This window comes from Cinclus cinclus, chromosome 8, assembly GCF_963662255.1.
Source record: "Cinclus cinclus chromosome 8, bCinCin1.1, whole genome shotgun sequence".
Taxonomy (NCBI): Eukaryota; Metazoa; Chordata; class Aves; order Passeriformes; family Cinclidae; genus Cinclus; species Cinclus cinclus.
Window position 1 is genome coordinate 25,847,061 of NC_085053.1, and position 25,252 is coordinate 25,872,312.

Sequence of the window (25,252 nt, forward strand, 5' to 3'; positions counted from 1 at the left end):
AGGCCAGGCACCAAAAAAATCTGAGTAAAAAGGTTAGAGCAGAATTTTGTGGCTTGCAGAGAGATTCTTTACTGTTGAGAAGATGTTATGAGAGCCTTGAGCAAACGGTGCTTTAGAAATATCACACCCTATAGCCATGCAATTGTATCCCTGCTTTAGCAGTGTAATCCATACAATCAGTGGGATTAAACAGTCTTCCCTGATTAGGATCTGGCTGGGTAATGCCTGCTGCGGAGAGGTGCATTGCAGAAAACCTTATCAGAGAGCAAGGAAATGAGAAAGCCAGTGGCTCTGACACTGAGCAAGTCTTACTAAGGCAAACACAGCCTGATTCCTGAGTGAGTCACAGTTCGGGTTTTAACCTTTGAGAGGTTTCTCATGTTAGCTGAGAAAAGTTCTGTGATTATCCAAACCTACGAGAAGTCATCCAGCAAGAATTAAAAAACAAAATTAAAATCTAAATGTAACTGCATGTTATGAAGAAAAAAAACCCATTGTGTTTTGTCAAAGACAAGGACAAGGCCCTGAACAACCTGATAATTATGTCCAAGTTGGCCCTGCTTTGCACAGGGCATGGATGACATGACCTTCTGAGGTCCCCTGAAAACTAAATTATTCCATGATTCTAAAACAAACAAAATTGCTTCATTTGGGCCAGAGTTTTCTTTTGAACAGCATCCATGTAAAGTAAAATCAACAAGTCATCATCCATTATCATGCCAGACACAGGCCCAGCATGTTTCACATCACACACATACCCATCCCTGGCACTCTCCAGCGGCGACTGGTGCTGGTGTGAGCTGGACAGGGCAGAGTCGAGGGGAAGGTGCCTTGAAGCAATGTCATGAGGAGGAGGCAGCACAGCTGGGGAGGAGCTGTTGTGGTTGGTGCTGGATCCACTGTACATGCCTGAGAACACACAGCAGTTGGGGTAAAACAAAGTAAGAAAGGAAGCATCAACAGGACCTGCAGAGTCTCCAACTCCTTCCCTATCCCCCACCTGACCCCGAGCCACAACCCCACAGCAGAGCCCCTGTGTGCCATTGAATACCCCTGTGCCTCAGCAGCACTCAGAGCTGGGCTGTGATACTTTGACATGTGGGTGTCTCCTCTCTGACCCTCTCAGGTGCTCCAGGTGTTCCTGGACTCTACAGAGCTGTAGAACTCTCCTGACAGCCACGAGGGCTTGGCAGGACTCCCACCCTGCCTTTTCCATAGCTGTGAGAGAGAACCTGCAGTGCTCAGGGGATGGAGCTCACACAGGGAAACAGACCTGGGGTTTTGCTGTTCATTTCAAACTGTGTAATTTGACTTTCCATTATTAAGCTGTTGGACCTCCTAGACCATTTAAAAATATCACATATTGATACAAATGAAACCCCAATAAATTAAATGCAAAGATAAAGGAGAATTTTTAAATGAGATCATGAAAACAGGTTCACTAGTACAGAATTACTGAAGGAGTGGGGATGTACCATTTTTGGGGACTGTTCTCTACCATGGCAGCAAGGCACCAACAGCCAATTACCTACCATGCCCTCAAGCACACCTTTTGTTGAGGAAGCTTTGTCAAGGTCCCTTGGATGAAGGTATTTGAATAATCTTTTTCTCCCTTCTGAAGAGTGGCCATGCACCAAGACAGGCCTGGGCTCAGGGCCCTCACACTGACTGTTGGAGTGAAGGCTGCACTGAAGGCAGGTCTCTGTGGTGACAGACATCACAGGAGTGCAAGGATGGAGCGTACAAATGCCACCTAGTGGCAGGGGAAAAGGGCTGGCTCCCTGTCATGCTGTTCTGGGAGAAGTCTAGTCCTTGTCCCTCTCTTCCCAGTTTTCCTGCCTTTCTGCTCTTCAAGTTTTGCTGACAACACATCTGTCACAGTTCTGCGCCACCCTCTCAGGGAATGTGCACACGGATGAGGACCAGAACTGCCACTCACACTGTGACCTGAAGGCTGTGATGAGGTCTCCCAGCTCCCACAGTGTTCAGCTCCAGGGCACAGAGGCCCCACACTCCCTCTGGGGCCTTTCTTTGCCATCTCTCTTCCTGTACCATTCATCTGTTCCTTTCCACTCTGTGTAGGCAGAGCTGCAGGTCCAGGACAGAGCCATGTGCCAGCTGTGCTCAGCCCTGTCCTGTGTCACTGGCAGGGCTCTGGGCTGCACCTCTCCCAAACCCTCCCAGTGACACAGAACAAGCAGAAGGCAACATGAAAATCCAGAGCTGTGGGCAGTGGGTGACACCCATGGGGTAGAGAAGCAACATGTGAACTACAGCATTTGTTTCTCTGTGCGACTGAAGAGCAGAACCACGGAGGCAAGATTCCAGCCACCTTTGTCAGGAGCTCCAGAAGAGTCAAAAACCCCTCATGAACAATGAGTCCTCAGCTGATGACAGATCTAAAGTAACAAAGCTGAACCACATCATCTCTGTCTCCAGCTAGACAGAACATTTGTCAAACAGACAGTGAAAACAACTTGCTTTCTGCACTGCACACCAGACAGAAGGGGCTTTAAGAAGTCAGATGTTCCCAGGTGATGCAAGGATTTATTTGTCAAAGCCTCTTCTGGTAACAGTAAGTCAGTAGCAAGGATGCTACATTGTGGAAATGCTTTTCCACTGGTGGCTTCAGTCCATGTCATAATACAACAGTTTCCACTTCCCTCAGATCCTCACTGTTCATACATTCATTGTCAGGGTTGAAAGATGAGCCAAATGTGACCTTGACTGTTCAGTGTCATTTTGCGCTTCAGCTCTATTTCCCACATCACCAGTTCAGGTATATTGACAGCACAGCCTGGAGGAAACTGCAGAACCTAAACCAAGAAGTTCATGCTCTAAGGCTCCCACACTGCTAGCCCAGCAGTAACTAGTGCAAAAAGATCAAAAGCCTTCAAAACAAGGTTATCTTAGCAGTGTGGTGGCCAGCAAACACACTCCATGTTTTATCTTTCAATCCCACCCCTGAACAGTTCATGAATGTTTAGGATGTCTCTCTCCTGGCCTGTTCCTTGAGGTGATGAGAAAGACAGAGTAGCCGAGTACATGCAATCAACATAACCCTCTAGAGGAAAAAATGTTTAAAAACGCACCCCACAACTCTGTATGGGCAGCAGCCGAGTCCCACATGATGCCTGCATTCAAACCCTCCACATCAGAAAACCAAATGAAACCATAATCCTTGTCACTCCCAGTTTCTGCCACCCTCAGCCTCTCTGCAGGGAGTTTACCATCTGTGGAACTGCTGGGGTGGACACCCAGTGCCCATTGCTGGGCTTGAAGTTTCTAGCTGGGAACGTCCTCTCCCAGGTCTATCTTTTGACCTCCTGATCACACTTTCTCAGGGAAAAGGCCCCTGCTTGGACCCGAGCACTGAGGCTGGTAGGGTTTGTCACCACTGAGTTCTGCTCTGCCTACATCTCTGTGCAGCACCACTGATGCCCAGTCTGGCACGTGGTGTCCCTGTCCCCAAGTCCCCCCCAAGCCATCCACACCACACCCTGTTCTGCCTCACTCCAGCTCTCCCCAGGGAGGAGTAAGTCAAGGGGGAAGAGCATTTGCGAATCCAGTCTTAGTGTAATTTTCAGTACTTCCTAAATTTCTGTCCTTTTACAGTTTTTCTTCCATTTTTTTTCAGCACTGAGCACTAATATTCTGTGTACCTGAAGTCACAGAAAAGCCTTTGGAACTGCTGTGAATGACTCCTGCAAGTACAGCCCATGCAAGGCCTGTGCACCTTGGGCCTCTTCACACACTGACCATCTCAGCTTGTAAATAGAACTCATCAATCAGTATTTTAAATGGCTTGGCCTTTAACCTTAACATCTGTGGCCAAAACAGTACTCTGAGCATCTGTGACCAGCAGCCTTTTCCCCTTCAGCTTTATGCTGAGAGCAGGCAAACAATAGTAAAACCCAGAGAAAATGCTTGAGTGGGACCAGAGTGATACAAGTTCTTGTCCACAAGCAGAGTTAAATGTGTGCAGCCATGAAGCATCTTAGTTACGAGGAGGGAAAAAGGAGGAAGATCTCAGCAAACAATGAGTTCCTCTGAGTGCAGAAACATTCCTCTGCTCACTGTCTTACCTGCTTTGAAGTCAGACACAAAGGATGAGGCCTTTTTTAATATTTCATTTTTTTTCTGTGATAGGTTTTCATCCCTGACATATTTAAAATGTGCTTTAACTTGGATAAAGACAAAACTGAAATTCTCCAGGAATCCAAATGATCCCTAAAGCCCAGAGCTCTGCACATTAATAATGTGGTTTCTTTGAAAAAAAAAACAACACAAAAACCAAACTCTAAATCCCAAACCATGAATGTTTTCATATTTCAAGTGGAATATGAGGACATCATACACTGTATTTATCCATGTATAGCCTATATACAGTATTATAGCTGATTTCTCAAAAAATACTACCTCAGCTTATTTGAAAGAGCAAAATGTGCAATCCCTGCAGACTATAGGTGGCAGCAGGAATGTCCTTGTTCTTTAATTCTGTAAGGATCAGCACTTTGCTTTATATGCCCTTAATAATGACAGAGGAACAGTTCTGCCTGTGGATTGTACTGCACATAAGATGAATCAACTTCTGTTTCATTGCAAAACAGTCTTTCAAATCGTGATTTATTTTTCCTTGGCACTTGTTCATACTGTGCATTGATGGGGTCTCATATGGAGCGACCTGATGGAAGTATCAGGAAAGATTTGCAGGTTTTTTACAACATCCTGGTGATGGATTGATATAATCAGCACAGAAATCATCAGACAAAGCCAGAGTTATGGACAGATAAAATGCTTCATTTCACAAGAGATTCTCCGAAATGACACTGAGAGGTTAGGGATGGTCTGTTTATCTGTGAGCTAATAACTCTTTTCCTGTTTTACTGTTGTCACTTGAAATCTGAGGCTGATTCTGAGGTTCTGAAGTACAGCCTGGTCAGAGGAAAATGTCACTACTCTTTCCTGCCCTGCCTGGAAGAGGGAGACCAAGCCATGCTCCAGATACACAGGGCTGTCAAGGGGACAGCACGGGCCATGTGCTGCCCTCACAGACCTTTTCCAGTGCAGGTGGTACAGGCAGAGACTGGAAATTAACCCCAAATCCCTCCAGCTTTCTCCCACTTTTCAAGGAGCCACATGAAAGCCCTGAGTGCAGACTCGCAGGGAAACCATATCAGAATGATGGGGTATTTCCCTTTCTACTCCATTCTGTTCCCCAGTAACATTCCAACATTTTAATGCAACTTAAGAGGATAGGAGATGTCAAGCAAAATGCATTTTTTATTTTGAAGATTTGGAGTAATCAAAAAAAAAAAATAAAGTAGGAGATTCTTGCAGAAGGCAGATTACAATTACACTGCTGACCTTTGGGAGTGCCTCTCTCTGCTGTCTGAACACAGAACCTCAAAATGCATATCCCTGATTCAGGATCCTCTGCTGGGGTTCAAAAACTGGGAATCTAGATCTTATTTCCTACAGAAGGGAATAGAAACCTCTTTTTCTCTTCCTATAAAATGTATAGAAGAGTCTAAGGTCCCTGAAAAGGGCCAATTCTTGTTCAAACCACAAGAACGATAAAAAATACAGAATGAAAGATTAAGTACTAGGAAATCTTACTAAAAGAAGGTTTGACATTTCAAATTCAAGTTGTCTTCCCATTCATGTATCGCCATATTTTTTGTTATGATCCAAAGTGTATCAGAACACTCAGCCTCATCAGCTTTCCTGCAGTTCCTGAAGAAAACCCTCGTGCTGGGAGTCTGTGCCAGAGCATCCTCCTGGACTTAGCACAGCTCCTGCACCTGCACTCTGCCCAGGCCAAGGCTCACTTTGAAAGGAGAACAAATGGATGGAGACAGACTGTCAGCAGGGCTGCTGCCCCCTCCATGTGCAATTAACAGGCACTATTTCTCTGACTAATTCTGAAAAAAATAAAAAAGCAAGGCCTTACCAAACAACTCACAGAATTATTTCATCCTATTTGTTGGTCTGTAGTTTTTATCATCTTCCACATAAAGATAAATCTTTTCTGGTTTGAATCCCATGTTATATGACATATTTAGCACCACACTTATTAGAAGTATTCTTACCTGTAATTAAATCGTGAGGGCCTACAGATCTGCCACACTTCCCATCCAGGATGTGCTGTGAAGATGAGTGGAGCTGTTGGATAGCTAAGCATTCACTGAGTACATCTTGTTCAATATCAGTACAGGACTTTAACTACAGGAGGAGGATAAAAGAAACATTGTGTTACATAATAAAACCAAATTATTTAAAATTAACTTCATATATCTCCTTAAGGATTATATATAGAAGGAAGAAATGCCATTCTTAGGAACTCAGTGTAATTAAGGATGTGTGTAGTATTTGGCACTTGTAATTAGAGATAACTTTGCTTTTCTGAAGTGCACAAGTTCAGCGTGCTAATCTTACATCAACAACCAGCTTGCTTCAGACAATCATGTACCCTGTGTTCCTTCAAACCTTCCTGAGTAATTGAACCGCACATTTTCAGGCTTTCTGTAGTTTCTTGGATTCTGTGGCAAAAGGTTTGCATCACCCTGTAACTGTGACACTTGGAAAGACATTTGTTAGGGAAAGGAAAGCGTCTGTGCTTATCAGATTAGAGCTGGCAGAGCGAGGCGCTGTCGGTGATGTGGAAGAGGTACCACTCACGTGTCAGCTGTGCTCCCTGGAAATTAAAGCTCTGGCAAAAGGGTCTGAAGCAAACTCTTGAAAACCACAATGTCGATCATATTAAAAACAGCAGGAGAGGAGAATTAAGAAAGAAAAGCATTTCTAATTCTCTTTCAAACATGCTGATGCTGCCAAGCTTTTGTCATAACAGAGTGCTCGCATTACACAAACAGCCATCATGTTCTACAGCCATTAATAAATAGTTATTGTCCTTATGGGTACAGCCTCACATACCCATCTCCCCTGGGCTTGGGTATTCTAAATAAAGGGACCAGGCAAACCTTCTCAGAATTCTGCTCTACAGCCATTTGTGGGCTCGAGATAAACATCTGACATTTGGATCACAAAGTGCATCTGCAGGCAATTAAAATACTACTAAATTAACAGCTAACTTTCTCCTGTTTTGTTCCTGTACAGCCTTTCAGAACAACCAAATAATACCACCACACTAATCCTCTAAGCTACAAACTAAGTGCTCAGGATTCCTTTGATACAAGTCTAAGCTCAGGCATTTTGTTTTGTAACAAAGATGGCACATTTTGGTAGTGTATTTCAACAAAGATATGTTGGCAGAACAGCTTGTTAGTTTTTCTTTCTTGGAGAGGTCATTTCCACTCAGAACACTTGGGAAGCAGATACCAATGGACAACTGCCTTCGCTGAGTTTTAACCAAAAACGAGCAAGTGAGTATAAACAGTGTTTTCCCTTTTTTCTCTAAATCTGAAATCCAAAGTAGGCTGTTCGGTAATACTGGGATTTACTTCGTTGTGAAAGGAGTTGGGGTTTCTTAACACATTTAAATTAAATATGGGGCGGGGGGAGGGGAAGGAGGGGGTTTGGTTCTTTATCACCCAGGTTTGCTTTGATCCTTTTTAAGAGAGCCTGACCAAAATACACTTTAAATCTGCTGCTTTTTCAGGTGCCTTTTAGTTTGAGGGAGAAAAAGTCACCGGATCAAGTATTCATAAAGTTATCATGGATAAATGATACAGGAAATCTGAAGATGACTTCAAACCACTGGAGGAGTGCAGATTTAGACTTGTCTACCAAATAAGGTGTGGGAGGCAAGTTACTAAGGTTATTTTAAGATAGATTTGATAAGTCTATAGGAGGCTGTGTACATGGACACAAGAAAACTCCTCAAGGGAGGAGATTAAGTGATATGAAGCCTTGGATACTAATGTCTTGGTGCATCCAAGCAGCCCGAGTTTGCAGCTGGTATTAACAAATTTACCCTGGACTGATTCTGTGCTTCAGGCCTCCTGCTGCTGATGCAGAAGTACTTTGTGCCTTTTAAAGCAAAGTTTGGATTTGGGTTTTGACCCACTTTGCTCTGTAGAAATGGAACGAGGCCTCAGGAGGTGACAAGGTGTAACAGTGGGGACTGGCCCTAGATGTAAAGGATGGTGACATGTAAATGAATTCAGCTCAGTACACAGAGCTGAACAAATGACACCCAGGTTTGGTGCTAGGAAGTAATTCCCTCCTGTTTCTCTGAAAGTATCCCAGAAATCACAGGAAGGAGAAACAGGGAAGTTCTCTTTAGAATAGGGAGCACAGTTGCTTTCCACAATCTGCTGAGAATTTAATACAAGAAACCTTCCTGCTGCAAAGATCTTGCACTTGCAGTAAACCCTGGTGCCACAGTCACCCTTTTTCTGTGGCCGACTACTTTTGTGGCCCTCTGACTTTTACTCTCATTACACAGAATTAATTACATAAAATTAATCAATTACTGTTATGCCATTCTGACTCTTACTCCCATTACAGAGAATTAATTACACAGAATTAATAAATTATTGCCATGGCACTCTGACTCTTACTCTCATTACAAGCTAAAGGTTAATCTAGGGAAGAAGTGGTGGGAATTTGTGACCTGTGGGACACATATGCAGAGCACATCCTATGGAACCTTCTAAAGCTGAGAGCTGCAGGGAAACCATAAGGCCTGGTAGTACAAAACTGGGATGGGAAACCAGGCAGTGGCCAGGCTAGATAAAACTTTTAAGACTAGAGCTGATATGTGCAAAGACTTGATTCCATGGACACCTGGATGGTGCTGGGCCTGTGTGTCTCCCAGGCACAATGCTCACCATGCAGTGAATGATCCATGAGGATTTGACACAGCGTGCAGAGCTCTGGTCACTGATGTGCTGGGGACTGCTACTCACACTGCACACATCTGGCAGAGAGGAGGGTTACAGGGAGAATTAGGGGACACACAGCTGGCCTGGGAAAGGGGACTCTACATTCAAACTGCTGAAAACTGTGCAAGAGGAGCAGCAGGAGGGAAGGGGGCATGGCTGACTGACACAAGGACATCTATTCCAAGTCCTCTTTTCCTACATTTCCATTGTAGCCTGGCTTAGTTTATTTGTGTTTTAGATGATCTGCCAACATATACTTTAGTAAATACCACCAGCTAGTGCTGATTGCAGAGACTCAATGCATGAACATTTGATGTGAAAGACAGCACAATTTGGGCTTGTGTATAAAGGATAAACAGGAATAGAAATACTTGGACAGAAAGTCTGAGGCAAACTGAAATTACACGGTGGCAGCCTTTGAAAGTACAAATATATAAGATGGTCTGGTTAACAACAGTAATTAAAAAACAGGAAAATCGGCCCCCTTTAAGTTTTCTTGTGTGATATTGCAGAAAAACTGCATTGAGGAGCCCTGGGGATGTGTCACTCGTTGCCTGCTCTTACCTTCTTACGCACCTGCTGCTCTTTGGCGGAGTGAGCCTTGACGTGCTTGCGCAGGGAGCTGGGGTCCGTGTAGCGCTTGGAGCAGCCCGGGATCTGGCAGGCGTAGGGCTTCTGGGAACGGGAGCAAAGGGACAGATGTCACACCCCTCTGCCTGCCCCAGCCAGCACAGGGAGTGCCACAGGATGGGCACACGGAATGCTGAACCTGAGCTGTTCCCTGTCTTTGCTTTGCTCTGCCTCCTCTGAGCTCACAAACCAGGCATGACGCAAACAGAAGTGACTCTGCACCGGCACGCTGGATATGGTTTACGGGGCTGAGATAAATGCTAGTGAAGTGGAACTGAGTGAGGTTTCAGAACATTTTTTTATTCCCTAGCCTTTACAGCAAACAAAATTATCATGGGATCACCCAGTATAAAGACAGACATTCTAAGTTTGAATTCTGATTTACATAAATTTTACAAGGATTGCAGGGCACTGGTGAGACCCCACCTTGAAACCCAGGTGCAGTTTTAGGCCCCTCATGACAAGAAAAACATTGAAGGGCTGGAGCATGTCCAGAGAAGGGCAATGGAGTTGGGGAAGAGTCTGGAGAACAAGGAGTGCCTGAGGGAGCTGGGGGGCCTCAGCCTGCAGAAAAGGAGGCTCAGAGGGGACCCTCCCGGCAACTGAAATCCTCACTGAATTCTTCTTGTGGCTATGCCTCTTCCCAACACATGGAACACTATCGCTGGGTCACAGAACAAAATCCATATGAAGGTAAAATTGCCAAAATGAGCAAAGGTACTTTTTATACATTAACCACTGGCTTAAATGCCAGGAAAATAGTGCTGCATGGCACAGCTTACACAGCTTTAAAACTGAATGGAACATTCTTTTGCCCTCTGTTTTCTTGCCTCATCTATCAACATTACCTCAGCCTTCCCACTAGGACTAGCAAATCCTTTTGGTGTCTTCTCAAAGGTAGATAACTGGTTTGCCATGACCTTGATGTCACATTTTTTAATCCCCTTAGTTTCAGAAGGAGGATGCACAGAAGGGAAAAAATCCCACCAGTTTTGGGAGAAGTGACTGTGAGGTCCTTTACACCCAGTTGCTCTGCTTCTGGAGGAGTGCTGATGTGCCCTTTTTGCCACAAGGACAGACAGGTTCCCTTTGTTCTGCTCCTGCCTACGAGAAGGGTCTACTTCCAAATGATTTAATAGGGATTGTATCAAACTAGCATACACCAGTAAATCAAATGATTTACAGATTCTCCTTTGGAGAAGATAAATGATGGAGTGACCTACATTGAGAAGCTTTAAAACCAATTCCAAATGCACTCAATAAGGAAAAAGCAGTCTATATAAACCTCCTTTCTTTTTAAGTACCTCCAGAGGATATGCATTGCTGCTCTGTCCAGCCAGCAGGAAATTTTTGAAGGAATAATAGAATCATTCACCAATTCATGACCTTACAGGCTAACACAGCACCTACCCAGAAAGTTACAGGGCAAAGGAGATTTATTGACAGTGTCTGGAACACAGAGAACTGACACCTGAGGAAAAGCTATGAAAAACTTTAACAAATCCCTTGGCAGAAAACCGAGCAGAGTATTTTTCAAATCACTGATGTCACTCAAATTAGTGATAAAATCATTCAACTCAGTCACAGGGAAACTAGATGACAATCTGACCACCCTTACAAAGTTCATAGCTATTTGCTCTGACATTCCAGGCAGTTGTTTGGTGCAGCAGCACCATCCTGTAGCTCTGCTATTTTTCACATTCACACAAGTACACAATTCACTGAGCTTAAACCACAGGGCTTCAATTAACCTAGGTAAGTAGAACTCAGTTACTCTGAGCAGGACTACAGAAACAGTTTTAGATAACCTGCAATGGAATAGCACGGAGAATGTTTTTAGATATTTAAGAAAGTTATTAGAAAATTATTACTGTACCTTTTTCCTGGTTTATGAGCATTTCAGATAATAAGGACAGAGATAAAGGGAGAAGAGAATAAAAGAAAATAGAAAGTTAAGACATTTGTCTTCAATATTGCACAGACAACACATACAAAGAATTTGTGTTCATTTTAGAACCATGTAAGTGCTCTCTTAAAGCTAATAGAGGGCATTCCATTTGCGAGTTTAGCTAATAAAAATGTATCTACTAAATTCATGCAATTAAATTTACAAAGTGCATGCAATTTAGTATATCCACCTTCAAAAGAGATGCAAATTAAAAATTCAAATATCTCAGGTTAACTTTCAAATAAATAAAACATTGTTATTTTAAGTGTGCTTTGGTTTGGAAAATGTGACTGACTTGCTTCTCTTACTTGTTTGTTTTTGCAAGGCATAATGTACATTAGACATTCCTTAATGCTGCAATGTCTGAAATGTGTAACTGCTTAAAAAGTAAATATCAATTAAAACTCAAAAGTTCTGCCTCATAAACACTTGGTCAAATTAAACCATATATTCACTTCTTTGAAAAAGACAAAGGAACAACTCTGCCTGTTATTCTTTACAAGCTTTTTGCTAAAGACATGACTGGTCTGCAGAACTGTCTCATTGCTTTCTTTCCCCATGATCTGGTGATTTTCACTTCAGTAGAGCCCAAGACACTTGACAGGCTCTCATCCTCTCTGTGAGACAAGTGAGAAGAGCTGCAGAGTCAAGCCAAATCTACCAAGTGTAGAGAATAAAAGAGTGTGTTTCTCACAGTTTATTCTGATGGAGGGTACTTAACCAATTCCATAGAGTTATGAGACAGATTTATTTTCACTTTTACAAAATTACTGTCCAAAACTGAGGTGCATTTACCTTCCACTGAGAGGTCTGAACAGCTTTTGCATTCACTCAGAACCCTCACTGAAGGGGACAGGAAGTGAGACAATGACACACATTCGGTGCAGCAGCAGTGACTCAGCTTTCACTCAGCTACCTTATTGAGCTGCTGCCTCCTCTTCCTGGAACAGGAACAATGGCAGAGTTTGCTGAGTAACTCACTCCTGCGTAACATACTCCTCAGCATGAGTAACACAAACTAACTGCCTCTCTGTGATCAAGACATTTTCATTTCTCAAAGCACATACAGTTCAAAACCAAATACACTTGCTCATAGCTGAGTTTTCTAAGACTCCTCATGAAAAGGCCAAGTCCCCCTGCAGCTGCAGAACCGATTGTGTATCAGGACCACTGGAAAACTCGGTGCAGCTCCCAGTATGAAATCATGCTTACAGTATCCAGGTGTGTCCGCTGATGCTTTGCCCGGTCACTGGAGTTGCTGAAAGCTTTCTGGCAGCCAGGATGCTGACAGAGGTATGGCTTCTCCCCAGTATGACTCCGGAGGTGAATCTTGAGGTTCTCAAGCCTAGAAAATGCCTTGTTGCACCCTTCAAACTGAAAAATGTCATAAAAAAATCATTGTGAGGTTCTATTAAATAAACCATGTGCAGCCACAATAAGAACAGTGTAAGAACCAAGTTGGACATGCAATAAATCAGCCAACATTCAAACATCTGTTGAAATTTATGGATGAAACACAACATATTGTGCTGTTCATTTAGTCTGTCACCAAAGACACGGTGTGCAGCTCAGTAATAATACAAAGGTTATAAATACCTCACACATTCTGCCTGAACTGAACACTTCAAGACACGGTGTCAGAACAGAAAATTTAAAAGAAAGAACAAGCGTTCTGAGGAGTCCTCTGAGATGTTAACTGGCACAGGAACCACTGTGGGCAACAACAATTAGCTGCTACAGACAAAGAGCAAGAGAAGCTGGCGGGTTAGAACCTGGTTTCAGGTGTCTGAAATATTATACACTGGAGTAGATGAGCACGGACTATTATAGGAAGACCTGATCCATTTGAACATCAATCCAAAGGAACTCTGCTGTTATTCTGTACCCTTTTCTTTACTAGCTGTATCACTCAAGAGCTGTTCTCAGCACTTATACAACCAGTAACCTGAGCAATTCTGACTTCTTAAGCACCCGTTTCATTAGGGAACTCAGCAATAAAATGCTGCATATCCTTCATAAAAGAAGTCACTATTTCCAATTAAATCTGACTAAATAAATAAGTAAACTTTCCAGCTACTAGGCCAAGGGAAGGGTGTTTTGTGTTGCTCACTGCTAAGTTTCAGTGTTACAGACAACAGGCAGTGGAGGCACTGTCTGTAGGATGTGCTTTGGGAACTCTCCCAGATGAGCACAAATCTCATGTGTGCACATTCATGCACCTGCACACCCACAAAATGCACTCAGAGATACTTGCACATATTCAAATACTTGCATGTGAATACTCAAGTGATGGACTGCATAGTCTTTGCCACTCAGCATATATTGCTGTTTCATAGCACTGCACATCTTCTTATGCCTCCACATAGATAAAAAACCTGGTTCCTCAAGGAACTGTGATCTCAAGGAATGTATTTGAGAAACACAACCCAATCCACCTTCCTATCAACACTAAGAGCAATTCTGAAATAAAGTCGGTGCATCTTCATAGAATGGTTTGGGCTGGAAGGGACCTTAAGGTTCACCTAGTTCCAAGCTCTGCTGTGGGCAAGGGATAGCTTCCATTACCCCACGTTACTCCAACCTGGGCCTTGAGCAATTCCAGAGATGGGGCAGCCACAGCTTCTCTGAGCAACCTGTTCCAACCACTGCTTCTAGAAGCCATAGCTTTTCCTATGATTCTTGCTCATAAACAGTGAAATCCTGACTCTCACAAAATCAGCAAATGCTTTGTCACTTCCTTATGCTGAGTCAAGATTTTGTTCAGCAGTTTTCCAGGAACCTGTGGCTCCTCAGATGACATCACAGAAATCACCACCTTGCCAATCCTGTTTGTCACACACACCTCTTACACACATCAGTGCATGCAAACTGCAGACTCGGCTGTGGCATCCAGCAGTGCAGGGGGAGGGATGGGAAGGGAGAGCAGATGGAGGAGCACTGAAGGTGCTAGAACCTGGAGGCATATGATCTCCCAAAGGCAAATCACTGATGGAGAAAGGCCCACCACATTCTGCTCATCCTAGTGTGGTTTGTAAATACCTCGACACAGCAATCAAAGGGATTCTTGAACCAGTACTTCATGTTGCAGGCTGTGTCCTGGCACTGGATGCAGATCAGCTCTGCACACTACAGGCAGAGGGGTTTGTGGCACTTCTCTGCCTGTCCCAGCCACTCACATATCAAAGGATCCATGTGGTCTTTACTGCCATAAATATTTTAGTGCCCTGAGCAGTAACCTGTCTGAATGGCATACTGGGTATGTGTACAGACAACTCTCTGATGTGCATGTATTTTCCATCTTTTCCCATCATAGCCATTGTGACAAATCCACAAAATCACATGCAGTGTGAGTTCAGAAGACATGCAGTTCATGAGTTCAGAAGCTTTGTTTGGCCATGACCCACCTCTGAACACCTGAGCTGGTGCAAGGAGGTGCGGGGGGGGAAAGGGGGAGGGGGGGTTGGTTTGGAAGTGACCAGAGCTGCCAAAGCTTCAAAAGAAACAAACTTTCTTCCAAATCATCAATAAAAATCTGACAAAGATTCAGGATGGAGCAATTTGAAATGTGCAAAAATGCTGAAGTCTATGAAAAACAGAGCAGAGTTCAGCAAATTCATAGTTCTCATAGGACATTCTATAAAGCTGACTGAATGGTCTGAGGTCCTAAAGATCACTTTTTTCCTTTTTGTTCCCAATCTTCCTCTTTTCCAGCCTCCTTTGATTGTGTGCCCACAGTGTGACATCCTTTTTAAGTACTATCCCTTTAATGTCTTGCAGGTCCCCTTCAAGCACTGAGAGGCTGCTGTTAAGTCTCCCCTGGGGCCTTCTCCAGGCTGAACAAGTCCAATCCTCTCAAGCTTTCTTCTCAGAAGAAATGCTCCATCCCTTGGAGCATTTTTGTTCTCCTTCATCCCCCAGCCTGTGTTGATTCCAGGGGTTGCCCAGAATCAGCTGCGGGATCCTGGGTTGAAACTCCATGGGCCACTTCTGGAGTTTGTCCAGGTCCCTCTGAATGCCTGAGGGACTCTGAAGGACTCCCCGTGCTTCAGGAGTGTCAACTGCACCACTCAGCTTGGCGTCAGCCCCGAATTTGCCAAGACTGCACTTGGTCCCACTAGAGAACCCCAAGGGACACCACCTGTCACCAATGTCCCATCTGAACGTTGAGTCTTTCACCACTCTGGATGTGACCATCATTCCTCATTCACTCAGCACTCCAGCCATCAAATCAATCTCTCTCCAATTTAGAGAGAAGGATCTTGACCCTAAGAATGTTTTTCTAATGGATTGCCAGTCTTTGGTTTCATTTGGTTCCAATGCAAAGTGGGAAGGTATGCAGAATAATTCAAACTCATTAAAGGTCCAGCTCCACTCTCATTGATGTCAGTAGCAAAAATTCCAACAGCAAATGTCTTAAAACATCTAAACACAAGCTTGATTTAAAACACATGAAAGCACATATGTCTGAGAGTTTGCTGGATTGACACTTCAGGGAGAGAAGGAGCAGGCCCTACCAGAAATGCTCAGAGCTACAGTGTAAGCAGCAACACTCAAACAAATATGGGCTTATTTGCAGACCCTTCTTCTGTGGTCAGCTGCCTTTTCTCAGTGAATACGTCCAATGCCTTCAGCAGTGAGGTTCCTCCATCACCACATATGCTTGAACATTCAGAGCTTTTCTTATTTATGCTATTATTTCCTAATTCACATTATTTGTATTACCCAGCTCTATTAAACTGGATAACAGACAGTGGGATGGTCCCAGTGCAGTGATAAACACAAGATAAACATGTCAGGTGGAAAAATACACAAGCAAAGGGAATGATGTGACTGCAGTACTCAGGTTTTCAAATTGGCAAAGGCTGGGTTGGTGAAACTTCAAGAAGAAGGCAGTGGGGAAAAGAACCTTGCCACAAGTGATGAGAAGAGACAAAGCTGAAGATGAAAGGTCTGAAAGGGAGGGAGGAATGGAGTTGGTGCAAAGAGCTGAGCAGGGCGGGGCTGAGAATCCACTCAGAGCTGCAGGAAGAGTTGGACTTCGAAGAACTCCATTTCCAGCTCTTATTTCTGGATGTGCTGACCGTGTCTCTCAGTTTGTCCCTACGGAAGTCCACATATGGAAACAACTTCCCTGAAGTGGAGTGGTATAATTTCAATCAGGCTCTTGTTGTTAACACAACTTTGTAAGGTAATTCTTGGGTTTAACTGCCACTCATCAACTCTTTTAACCCTTCCACCTGCTCTTGCTACTTGGAGTGTATTTACATTTACACTATATAAAACTACTCTTGGAAAACTAGGGTGCTCATTCTCCTTAAATACCCTCCAGGAAAATCCAGCCATCCCACAAGTGTCTCAGCTTCAACTACAAAGAGCAAATGTTCAGTTTCAGAAGGGCTTCAGGATGGTAAGAGCTATTTTATCAACTGAGAAGGCCACTTACAGGATCTCCCAGACATCTGGCCCCAATCTGTCACTGCTTAATCCTACAATCCTAAACACTTTGTGGACGTTTGATGCCTGGGATAACTGTAACAAAAGCTGCATGATCCTCGAAGTCTGTAAATGTCAACAGAGCTCTTAAACAAGTTTCATCAATAAAAATAATAATTATATTGCAATTACTACTTTTGTCTTTGCTGTGAGATCGTTAATGCTGCATACACCCGAGCACAGACACCAAACAATGCCACATGATTACAGAAAGAACACAATGCAGTTATTGGGTTTTATAACCACTGCTTTCAGAACAGGGCTTCTACCAGGAAAAAATACCTCGTAGAAATTTATGGGACTAAACTAGTTTGTTACCATATGGAAATACATATGTTATCTTTATTTCACACTAAAATCTCACTGCAGTGTCGCTGTTCCAGTATCATGCATTCAAAAGCCGTATTTATAAAAACACTGAATTATCTCACAGTGATCTAAACACATCACCATTTTTCCAACAAAACAGTTTAATCTAATAACTGTAATTGCTTAAAATGTTTTTTTCTTTGCTTCCAGATGATACTTTGAATGCACCTGAGAATGTTGACACACAGAAATAACAGCATGCTCCCAAGAGGGTTTATATTATCAAATGTTTACCATTTTCATAAGCGCATTTAATCACAGCCATGTCTAGAATATCTGTCAGTGGTACAGATCAGAAGAAATAAACTATAAATGAACCAGCTCAGACCATAGGGTGAAGCAATAACTGACATTTTCTTAGGAAATGAGTTATGACTGAAAAAGAGAAGGCTTCACAGTCATAGTGCTAAATAGGTCCAGTGTGCCATTAGAGCAAGCTCATTAATATACACCTCTGCTCTCTGCTGCAAGATCTGTTAAACAAGCTGCCTTTTATTTATAGACCTAAATGGGAAAGAGCAGGTCATATTGGCTGCTGACATCTCAGACAGCCTACAGATGGAAAGCCCAAAACATTTCATTCCAAAGCATTTAATGCTATCTGTAGGAAATCTGATGTCTGGTCAAAACATCCACAAGCCTTATGAACATTGTGAAATGTTCTTTCTTCCCAACTGATTACAAAATTGGGAATATTTTATTGAAAAACATGCTATGAGAAAAAGGATCCTGTGAGGCTGCATATCCCTTCTGGAGGGGAGGAAACAGCCACACCACTCTTTAAATAGCATCAATGTTTTACAGCACACTGAGGCCAATGTTGGGGCCGTGGCTGGGAGCACACAGGGCTCCAATCTGTTATGAACCCAGGAACTTAAACACACCAGTTGTGCCACCCCACAGCACAAAGTATCTGTTTTGGTGCTTTGTTTTTCCCAGCTAACTCTTAATTAGATTAATGTTTAATTTGTTGTTGTAGCTAGAATGTAAAGCCCTGATCCTGCAAACAGTTGCACATGAGTAACGTGGCTCATGCAAGGAGTTCTATTAAACTCAACAGAACTATTTGAGTACATAAATAGTCACCCATAGGAATGAGACTTCAACATCCAAAAGAATCCCAATTTATTTTGCCAGATTCAAGCTTACAGATTTAAATTGTTGGAACTGACCTTTTTTTCCTTTGTGATTACAATGAAGTGGAAGGCAACTGTAACATTAAAATCCTGCCGATTTCTGGGTTTGGTTTTATTTCTGTAGCCTGAACAATTTATGTTTACAAAGTGACACTACATGCTATTTTATTGGCGTCCTGGACAAGAATGTTTGCACTTTTAATTATTTGTCTTTATAAAAGCATTTAGGGCTTTAGCCAGAGTGCTGTACAGCTGCTGGTATGTAAGAGAAGAAAAGCTTAAAAGATTCAGAACAGGAAGAAGAAAGACTTAGAAAAGCAAGCCACACTATAAACGCAATACACCCTTCACATTGTTGGGGCTTGGGGTAGTTGTGGCCAACCACTTGACATCCACACACTGTCCACCAGTAGTTCATTTTTCTTTACGCTGTTAGACAGATTGTGTAATTCCTAATTACCTCAAAACTGGGAAATACAAATACACTGAGAATCCTTGGAGGAGGTGTCTGATCGTCACTGACTTAAGACTTCGGGCTGTCTCTTTTATTTCAATTTTCTGACTTTCATAAGCCCCTAAAGCCCACATTCCTGAAGCCCCTCGGGCAGTCCCAGCAGTGGTGGATCCATGAGGAACGCAGTCCTGGCCCACGCAGGACTCCTTCGAGTCACGCAGTTTTAGGAGTGACCAGGTCTGATTCTGCCCACGGGCTGATTCCCCCACACACAGACCCAGCCACCTGCCTGCCAGCATCCCCTGCACGGGACAAATGCTGCTTCCAGCATGGAATATTCGTACATTCATTTCTTCTAGTGCCAGTAGGTCATGCACTTCAGTGAGCAAACAGAGCTTTCCATACATTTCCCAGCAACACCAAAATATCTGGGAACTATAAGAGCATCCTATCCTTTTCACAAGACCTCATTTGTAGTATTAAAACTCTTTTCAGTAATCCTTCTTTAATCAAGCAGAAGTATAAACATTTGTCAAAACAGGGGTAGTTGCATTTGTTTGCTACAACATATGAGAATGAACCAGGAAAGTGGAATATTTTACTATCAGCAGCTTGACAGCCACAGATTTTGCCATAAGGTTTTGCTAAATATGTCATTTGGAAAGCAAACAATTTTCTGAAACCTCATTACAGTTGGACTGAATGCAGTATTATGGCTTGCAGGCAAAAATAACATTACATGAGGCAACATTTTAAAGAACAAAATGCAAAATTCATAGTGTCATGTAATAAGCAAAGAAGACATCCCATGTCAGCCCCTTTATTCCCTCAGATGTAATTGGGAAACTATTCTTTATTTGGGATTTTTTTTAATACCTTACAACCTATTTGAAATTAAAGGACAGCACACAATCCAAGATGTGCTGTTCTAATATCTGAAGCCCAATCTGGTTGTTTCGGGGACAAAATTAAGATTGAACAAAATAAATTAAAATCCCTCTCCATTCATGCCAGCAAAGAACCACAAATAAATTAAAATGCTTCCCTTCAGTACTTTTAATTTTTTAAATAAAAAGTATAGTTTCCTACATGTACTTCAAAACCTTGTTTCTCTGGATCAGTAATTCATTGTCTTAGTTTCCAAGGAAACATTTCCATTCCAGTTTGTGTCTGTCTAAAGTATAATCTACTTGCACCCATCTCAATCTTTAAAGAAGAGTCTGTGCTCTTGGTCTGGGGGGCAATTTCAGTACAAACAGTTCTATTCTGACAAGCAAGGTAAAAAAGGTGCTCATAATCTACTTACAGGTACGAGAGTTTGAAAGTTTGGAGTGAAGAATTGATTTGCTTAACATAAAGAATGCAGCCTCAGAGCAAAGGGAGAATCCATCACGATTGATGTGGACTAACCAGTTGGGGTACCAAAAAAATAAAACAAAAAGAAAAAAAAAATTCAATAGACAACAGCAGAAAGAAGGGAGAAAATAATTATAAAAAGAAAAAAAAATCCTACCCCAAAACTTATGGCTGATTAGCATAGCCTAGCATCTTAAAAGACCAAAATACCACATGTGTGGCATGCTACAAAAGAAGATTAAAATAAAGGAAAAAATAATCCAGAGAACCATGAAGTCTCAAAACATCTGGAGTTTTATAGCAACAAGGAGGAAAAAATCAAAAACATAATTGAAAAAAGTCCACTGCGATACATTATTGTACAATGAAGCTTAATGGAATTGAAAGGAGAAGAGATGAAAAGGCAAAATGGGGGGGGGGGGGGGGGGGGGGGGGCAAAGAAATAAAAGAAACAAGAACAGACATTTATATTTTAAAGATGCCACTGGGGTTTTTATCCCAGTTATTAAGAATTACACACCCTGCTTCTGTAAGCTGTTCCTGTAATGTGTTGAGCGCTCCCTTTCAGCGTAGGACATTCATGCAGGCTGGGGAACTCAGCAACCCTTCTGTGCCCAGCACAGGACACTTCTCACCCCTGGGACTGGGAGAGACATCTGCAAAGGGCATGGCAGAGAAGCTGCCTGTCCTGGTTCACATTCTGAATCCAACGGGAGATTGGAAGAGAGGCAGGACAAACATAAATTAAGAATGTTTTCTAAAAATAATGTGGAAATTCTGGAATTAAGCAAACAGTCTTAAGCTGTTATACTGGCATGAGACACTATTGAAATACTCTGAATGTATTCACTAACAAACACAAGGGGGAAAAAAAAACAAAAATGAAAAACTTCCCTCTTTATTTCATATTTTCCTTTATTTTTAATGAACCAGTAAAGGAACAAAAAAATCCTCACATAGTCCAGTCTGCCTTTGTAACATGCCAAGAATGTGTCTAGGAACAGGACGAGTTTCCAGTGCACCACAAACAGAGCAGCCTGGGTTAGGTCTGTGCTGTGTCTGTCTCCAGCCACAGGAAGATCTGAGACCAGTGTGTGACAAACCTGTGTGTCACAAACACGGTGTCATCTGGCAACAGTGAGTGTCCATCCTAACTTTCCACTCATCCCCCCCGACTCCTATTTTCCTATGAATCTGGAAAACTCAGCTCCTACCTTTGTCAAGACCAATAAATAAATATGTTTTACAGTCATAGCTTGTCACATGTCATCACAGCTTACAAAGTGGCTCCTGCCCTTGGCAGATCAAACAGAGGAGGATCCTGTGGATGAAATCTGATCTACAGTGGGAAATTGCTGGCTACAGCTGACTAAACGACTCCAGCACAACCTACTTCTCTTAGGAAAGATGAAAAATAGCAGCAAGGTAACTCTTTGCCCATCTATGTAGGTTTTTTTGTTGCAAATACAACTTTCTGTAAGTGGTTCAACCCAACTTGTTCATTTTCCTCACTAAATGTTTCACAAAGTCAGTAGTTTTATTACTGGGGTTTTCTCCCATTTTAGTTAGGGTGGATTTCTTTTAATCTTAAAACCTACTGTCCTTCTCATACTACCCATGCTCATTTCCACAAATGCTTAATGGAGCTTTTATCTCAAGTTGTTATTTCTGTGAAGTTCAGCTCAGAAGAGTAAAGTTTCCTTGCAAGCTGACAAACCTTGCCTGAACTTGCCAACACTGAATTAATCTGCACAAAGCAATGATAACACACAATTTTCTCCAAGGCTGTTCTCGGCAGTGGAGTAGAAAAATCAGTGGGACTTTCAGTGCTCAGATGGGCTCCTGCTCTTTCTGTGCCATGCTGGGCCAGTCTGATTATCCGTAAGTGAAGACAAAGGTCCCACCTGTAATCCAAAGCAGGCAAGGGATTTGCTAAAATGACTGTACCTGACACTCCCTCATTTGTGTAAAGCTGAGCTCTGGCAAAGAGCCCTACAAGAGGTGCTGGTGAACCACTGTGTTCTGGGTGATGTGGTGGGAGCTTGTTCTCACTGCAGGCTCAGTTACCTCATTCTGCTCTCCCTCGCACCCTGGTTGTGGAGCCCGTGAGCAAAAATGCTTGTACTTTTTATTATTTGTCTTTTAAAAAAGCATTTGTCTTTAAAATATATGTTTTTTAAGAGACACAGCTCTCTCCTTCACCCACAGACCTGCTCATCACACCACATCAAAATCCCACTGACTTCAGAGTAACACATGGAGAAGGATAATGTTCTCTTTCTGAGAAAACCAGCTCTTTTCCCCCTACAAATAACGAACTCATCCTCACTTCACCCTAAGTATTTTATTTTAGTCTGGCAGTGTTTGCATTTTGTCTTGCTTGGCCATGTTCATTACATGAAGGAAAATCTGAGACTTATTCCTAGGAAAATGGCTTCAAGACCTCACCTGCTTTAAAGGAAGTCAGTTTTCTCTCCAAAGGAGATGTTAAATCAAGATTTTTCTAATGAACACCCTATTGCTACTCTCCACTCAGGGTGATTTACTACACCCACTGAACTGGTGTGGGCATTGACACCCTCCATCAAACCCTGCTCCAGTTTCCAGAGTTGGAGCTGCCTCCTGAATCCTGTTGAGAAGATGAGCTCTGCTGAAGAGCAGTGCCAGGTCCCTCCATTCTCTGCAGCACTGTGGGATCCTCTGGATAAAAGGCTGTATAGCAATGTTCTTTTCTGAATAGCACTTAATGTTTTCCCACAGTCTCATTGTTTACAGGGAGTTTAGCAAGTCACTTCACTAATTTAAAATAGATTGTGTCCCACATGGGTGGATAACAATAACACATATTGGTGAATCATATGGCTTTCAAATGATATGTATGAAAAAGAAGTGCTACACATATTGTCTGAAATTTTATTGTGTGAAACCACAGCACTTAGCTCCCTACCAGCTGTGTCAACAATTCAGTATAATAAACTAATACAATTGTGGAATAACAGCAAGGTTAGTTCTGAAAATTAAAAGCTAAGACTGAAAAAGAAATGCAAAAAAAGATGCAAACTAATACAGAAGGACATTATTTCAGGTGGGAAAAACCTGCCTTGCAAATGATGCAACCTCATGAAATCTATATCCCATGGCACAGGCTGCAGTGAAAAACCTAAGAGGAAAAGGGATTATATGAGTGAAATGATTTTTAAAAGGGACGAAGAGTAGGTTTTGATATCCGAGGAATCTGGCATATTACATTTTGTGTGAACACTGCAGAAGCATCCCATCTTACCACAAACTACACAACCTGGGTCACCTTTAAAATGACAGAATAAAAATCTTCCCTGGACTTTGTTCCACAGTTCAGAGCAGCTTCCCATCCACGCTGAGCAGTTCATAGGAGCTGCCTCACACACATGACGCAGCTCCAGAGGCCACTGCCAAAGGACATTCCTGACATACTTGACCAATGGCAGCCCATGTACAGGAATGGCTGTGTGAGCCAGGCTCAAGTAACAAAGGTTCGTATTGAGCTGTCTCACATAATTTTTAATATGCTCCTAAATAAATAAAAAAAAATAACTGAATAAAAGACATTTGCTAAGATAATATTTTGAGGGAAAACTGGGAAAGGATCTCAACGGAAATAGGTTTTAAACTGAAACGTTGAACTGTAGCCCAGAAATGACAAGAATATTAAATCTCTTTTTCTCCTGAACCCCAATAAAAAAAGTCTTAAACACTCTCGGTAGACCACAGTTTTGAAAGAAATTAAATTATGTTATTGTCATGGATGATTATTAGAAGGTATCTGTAAGGTTTTCCTGAGAGTTATCCCTCTATCCCAGAACCTAGCAGGAAACCACAATCACTTCTGTACCTTACGTGAAGGACTTTGAAATGAAAGTGCCTCAAAATCAAATATAAGCAGCTCTCAACATGTGCATTTAATCTTCCTAGGTTAAGAAACACCCTGTGGCCACCACACTAAAGAACTGAAAACGTAAATTGAAGAAATTATATCCATATGATTAAGTAAGATTCTTAAAGAGAAACATGTTGTTAAGTACTTCATTCAGAATAAAATGAAATGCAGTAAAATAGAAGCTATTTGGAATAAATCACTGATGCACATGCTTTCTATGCAAAATGGCAGTGTTCAGCTCAGAGTGGACATCTGGAGCAAATTAGCATTATGTTGAGAATAATATAAAATTAAAACATTTAGTTTCAGCTTCTAAAATTAAATATAAAATCAGAGACCACTGTTGTGTTGGACAGCTCGTCTTGTGACTCTGATAGCAAGAGTTTATTTTGTTTTTCAAGTTGTTTATTCCTCCTATCACTGTCCTGGGAGCCCTGATGCTCCCAGGTACCACCTCTGCAAAAAGTACCAGGCAGAAGAGTTGTGTCTCATAACGTGCTGCCAAGTCCTGTTCTAGGGGTTCAGAATGAGGAGTCTGAGGCCAAGCATGGACCAGAGCAACTTGGGTAAATCAAAAAGAAATGATCCAAAACTACAGGCAGAACTTGGACCACACCCCAACCAAGAACTGAATTGGTTCATTTTTACCTCTGCATGCTGCCTCTGCACCTCCTGGCTCTGGAGAGGTCCATGTGCTGAAGCTGCTGGGTGACTTCAAGCACTCTTAAAATTTGCTGAGCTGCTCCTGGCTCCTGGTGCTGCCCAGTTCATGTGAGGTTTGGCAGAACCAACCCACAGGAGATCTCCCAGCTCCTACTGAGGTGAGGGGGAGAAGCCTCTGCTCCTCGTGGAATCTGCCCTAATTGTTTCAGGGACAGCAGCTACCACAAAGCTACTTCTACACCTAAAGCTTCTGTTCCAACTCCTGTCAACTCTGTGTGCAAACTCCTGGTGCTTAAGACAAGTGAGCATTTGTACTGCTCTCACTTCCTGGAGAGATTAACTGGGATAAAGGAAGTGTATAGGGATGTAATTCCCTATAATCACTCTCTTCCCCACCTAGGCTCTCTGTGTTACTTGAGGGGAAAGGCACTTGAGCTG

The 25,252-nt window shown here is 42.5% G+C and overlaps 1 protein-coding gene across 1 annotated transcript in view; it reads right to left on the reverse strand.

Annotated features, from left to right (window-relative positions):
* Nucleotides 1-25,252, reverse strand: part of GLIS1 (GLIS family zinc finger 1) — a 178,472-nt gene that overhangs the window by 20,659 nt on the left and 132,561 nt on the right. Inside the window, 4 exon segments of the mRNA XM_062497309.1 lie at nucleotides 759-909; nucleotides 6,093-6,225; nucleotides 9,414-9,524; nucleotides 12,640-12,801. Of these exon segments, the coding sequence (XP_062353293.1) occupies nucleotides 759-909; nucleotides 6,093-6,225; nucleotides 9,414-9,524; nucleotides 12,640-12,801 (557 nt within the window).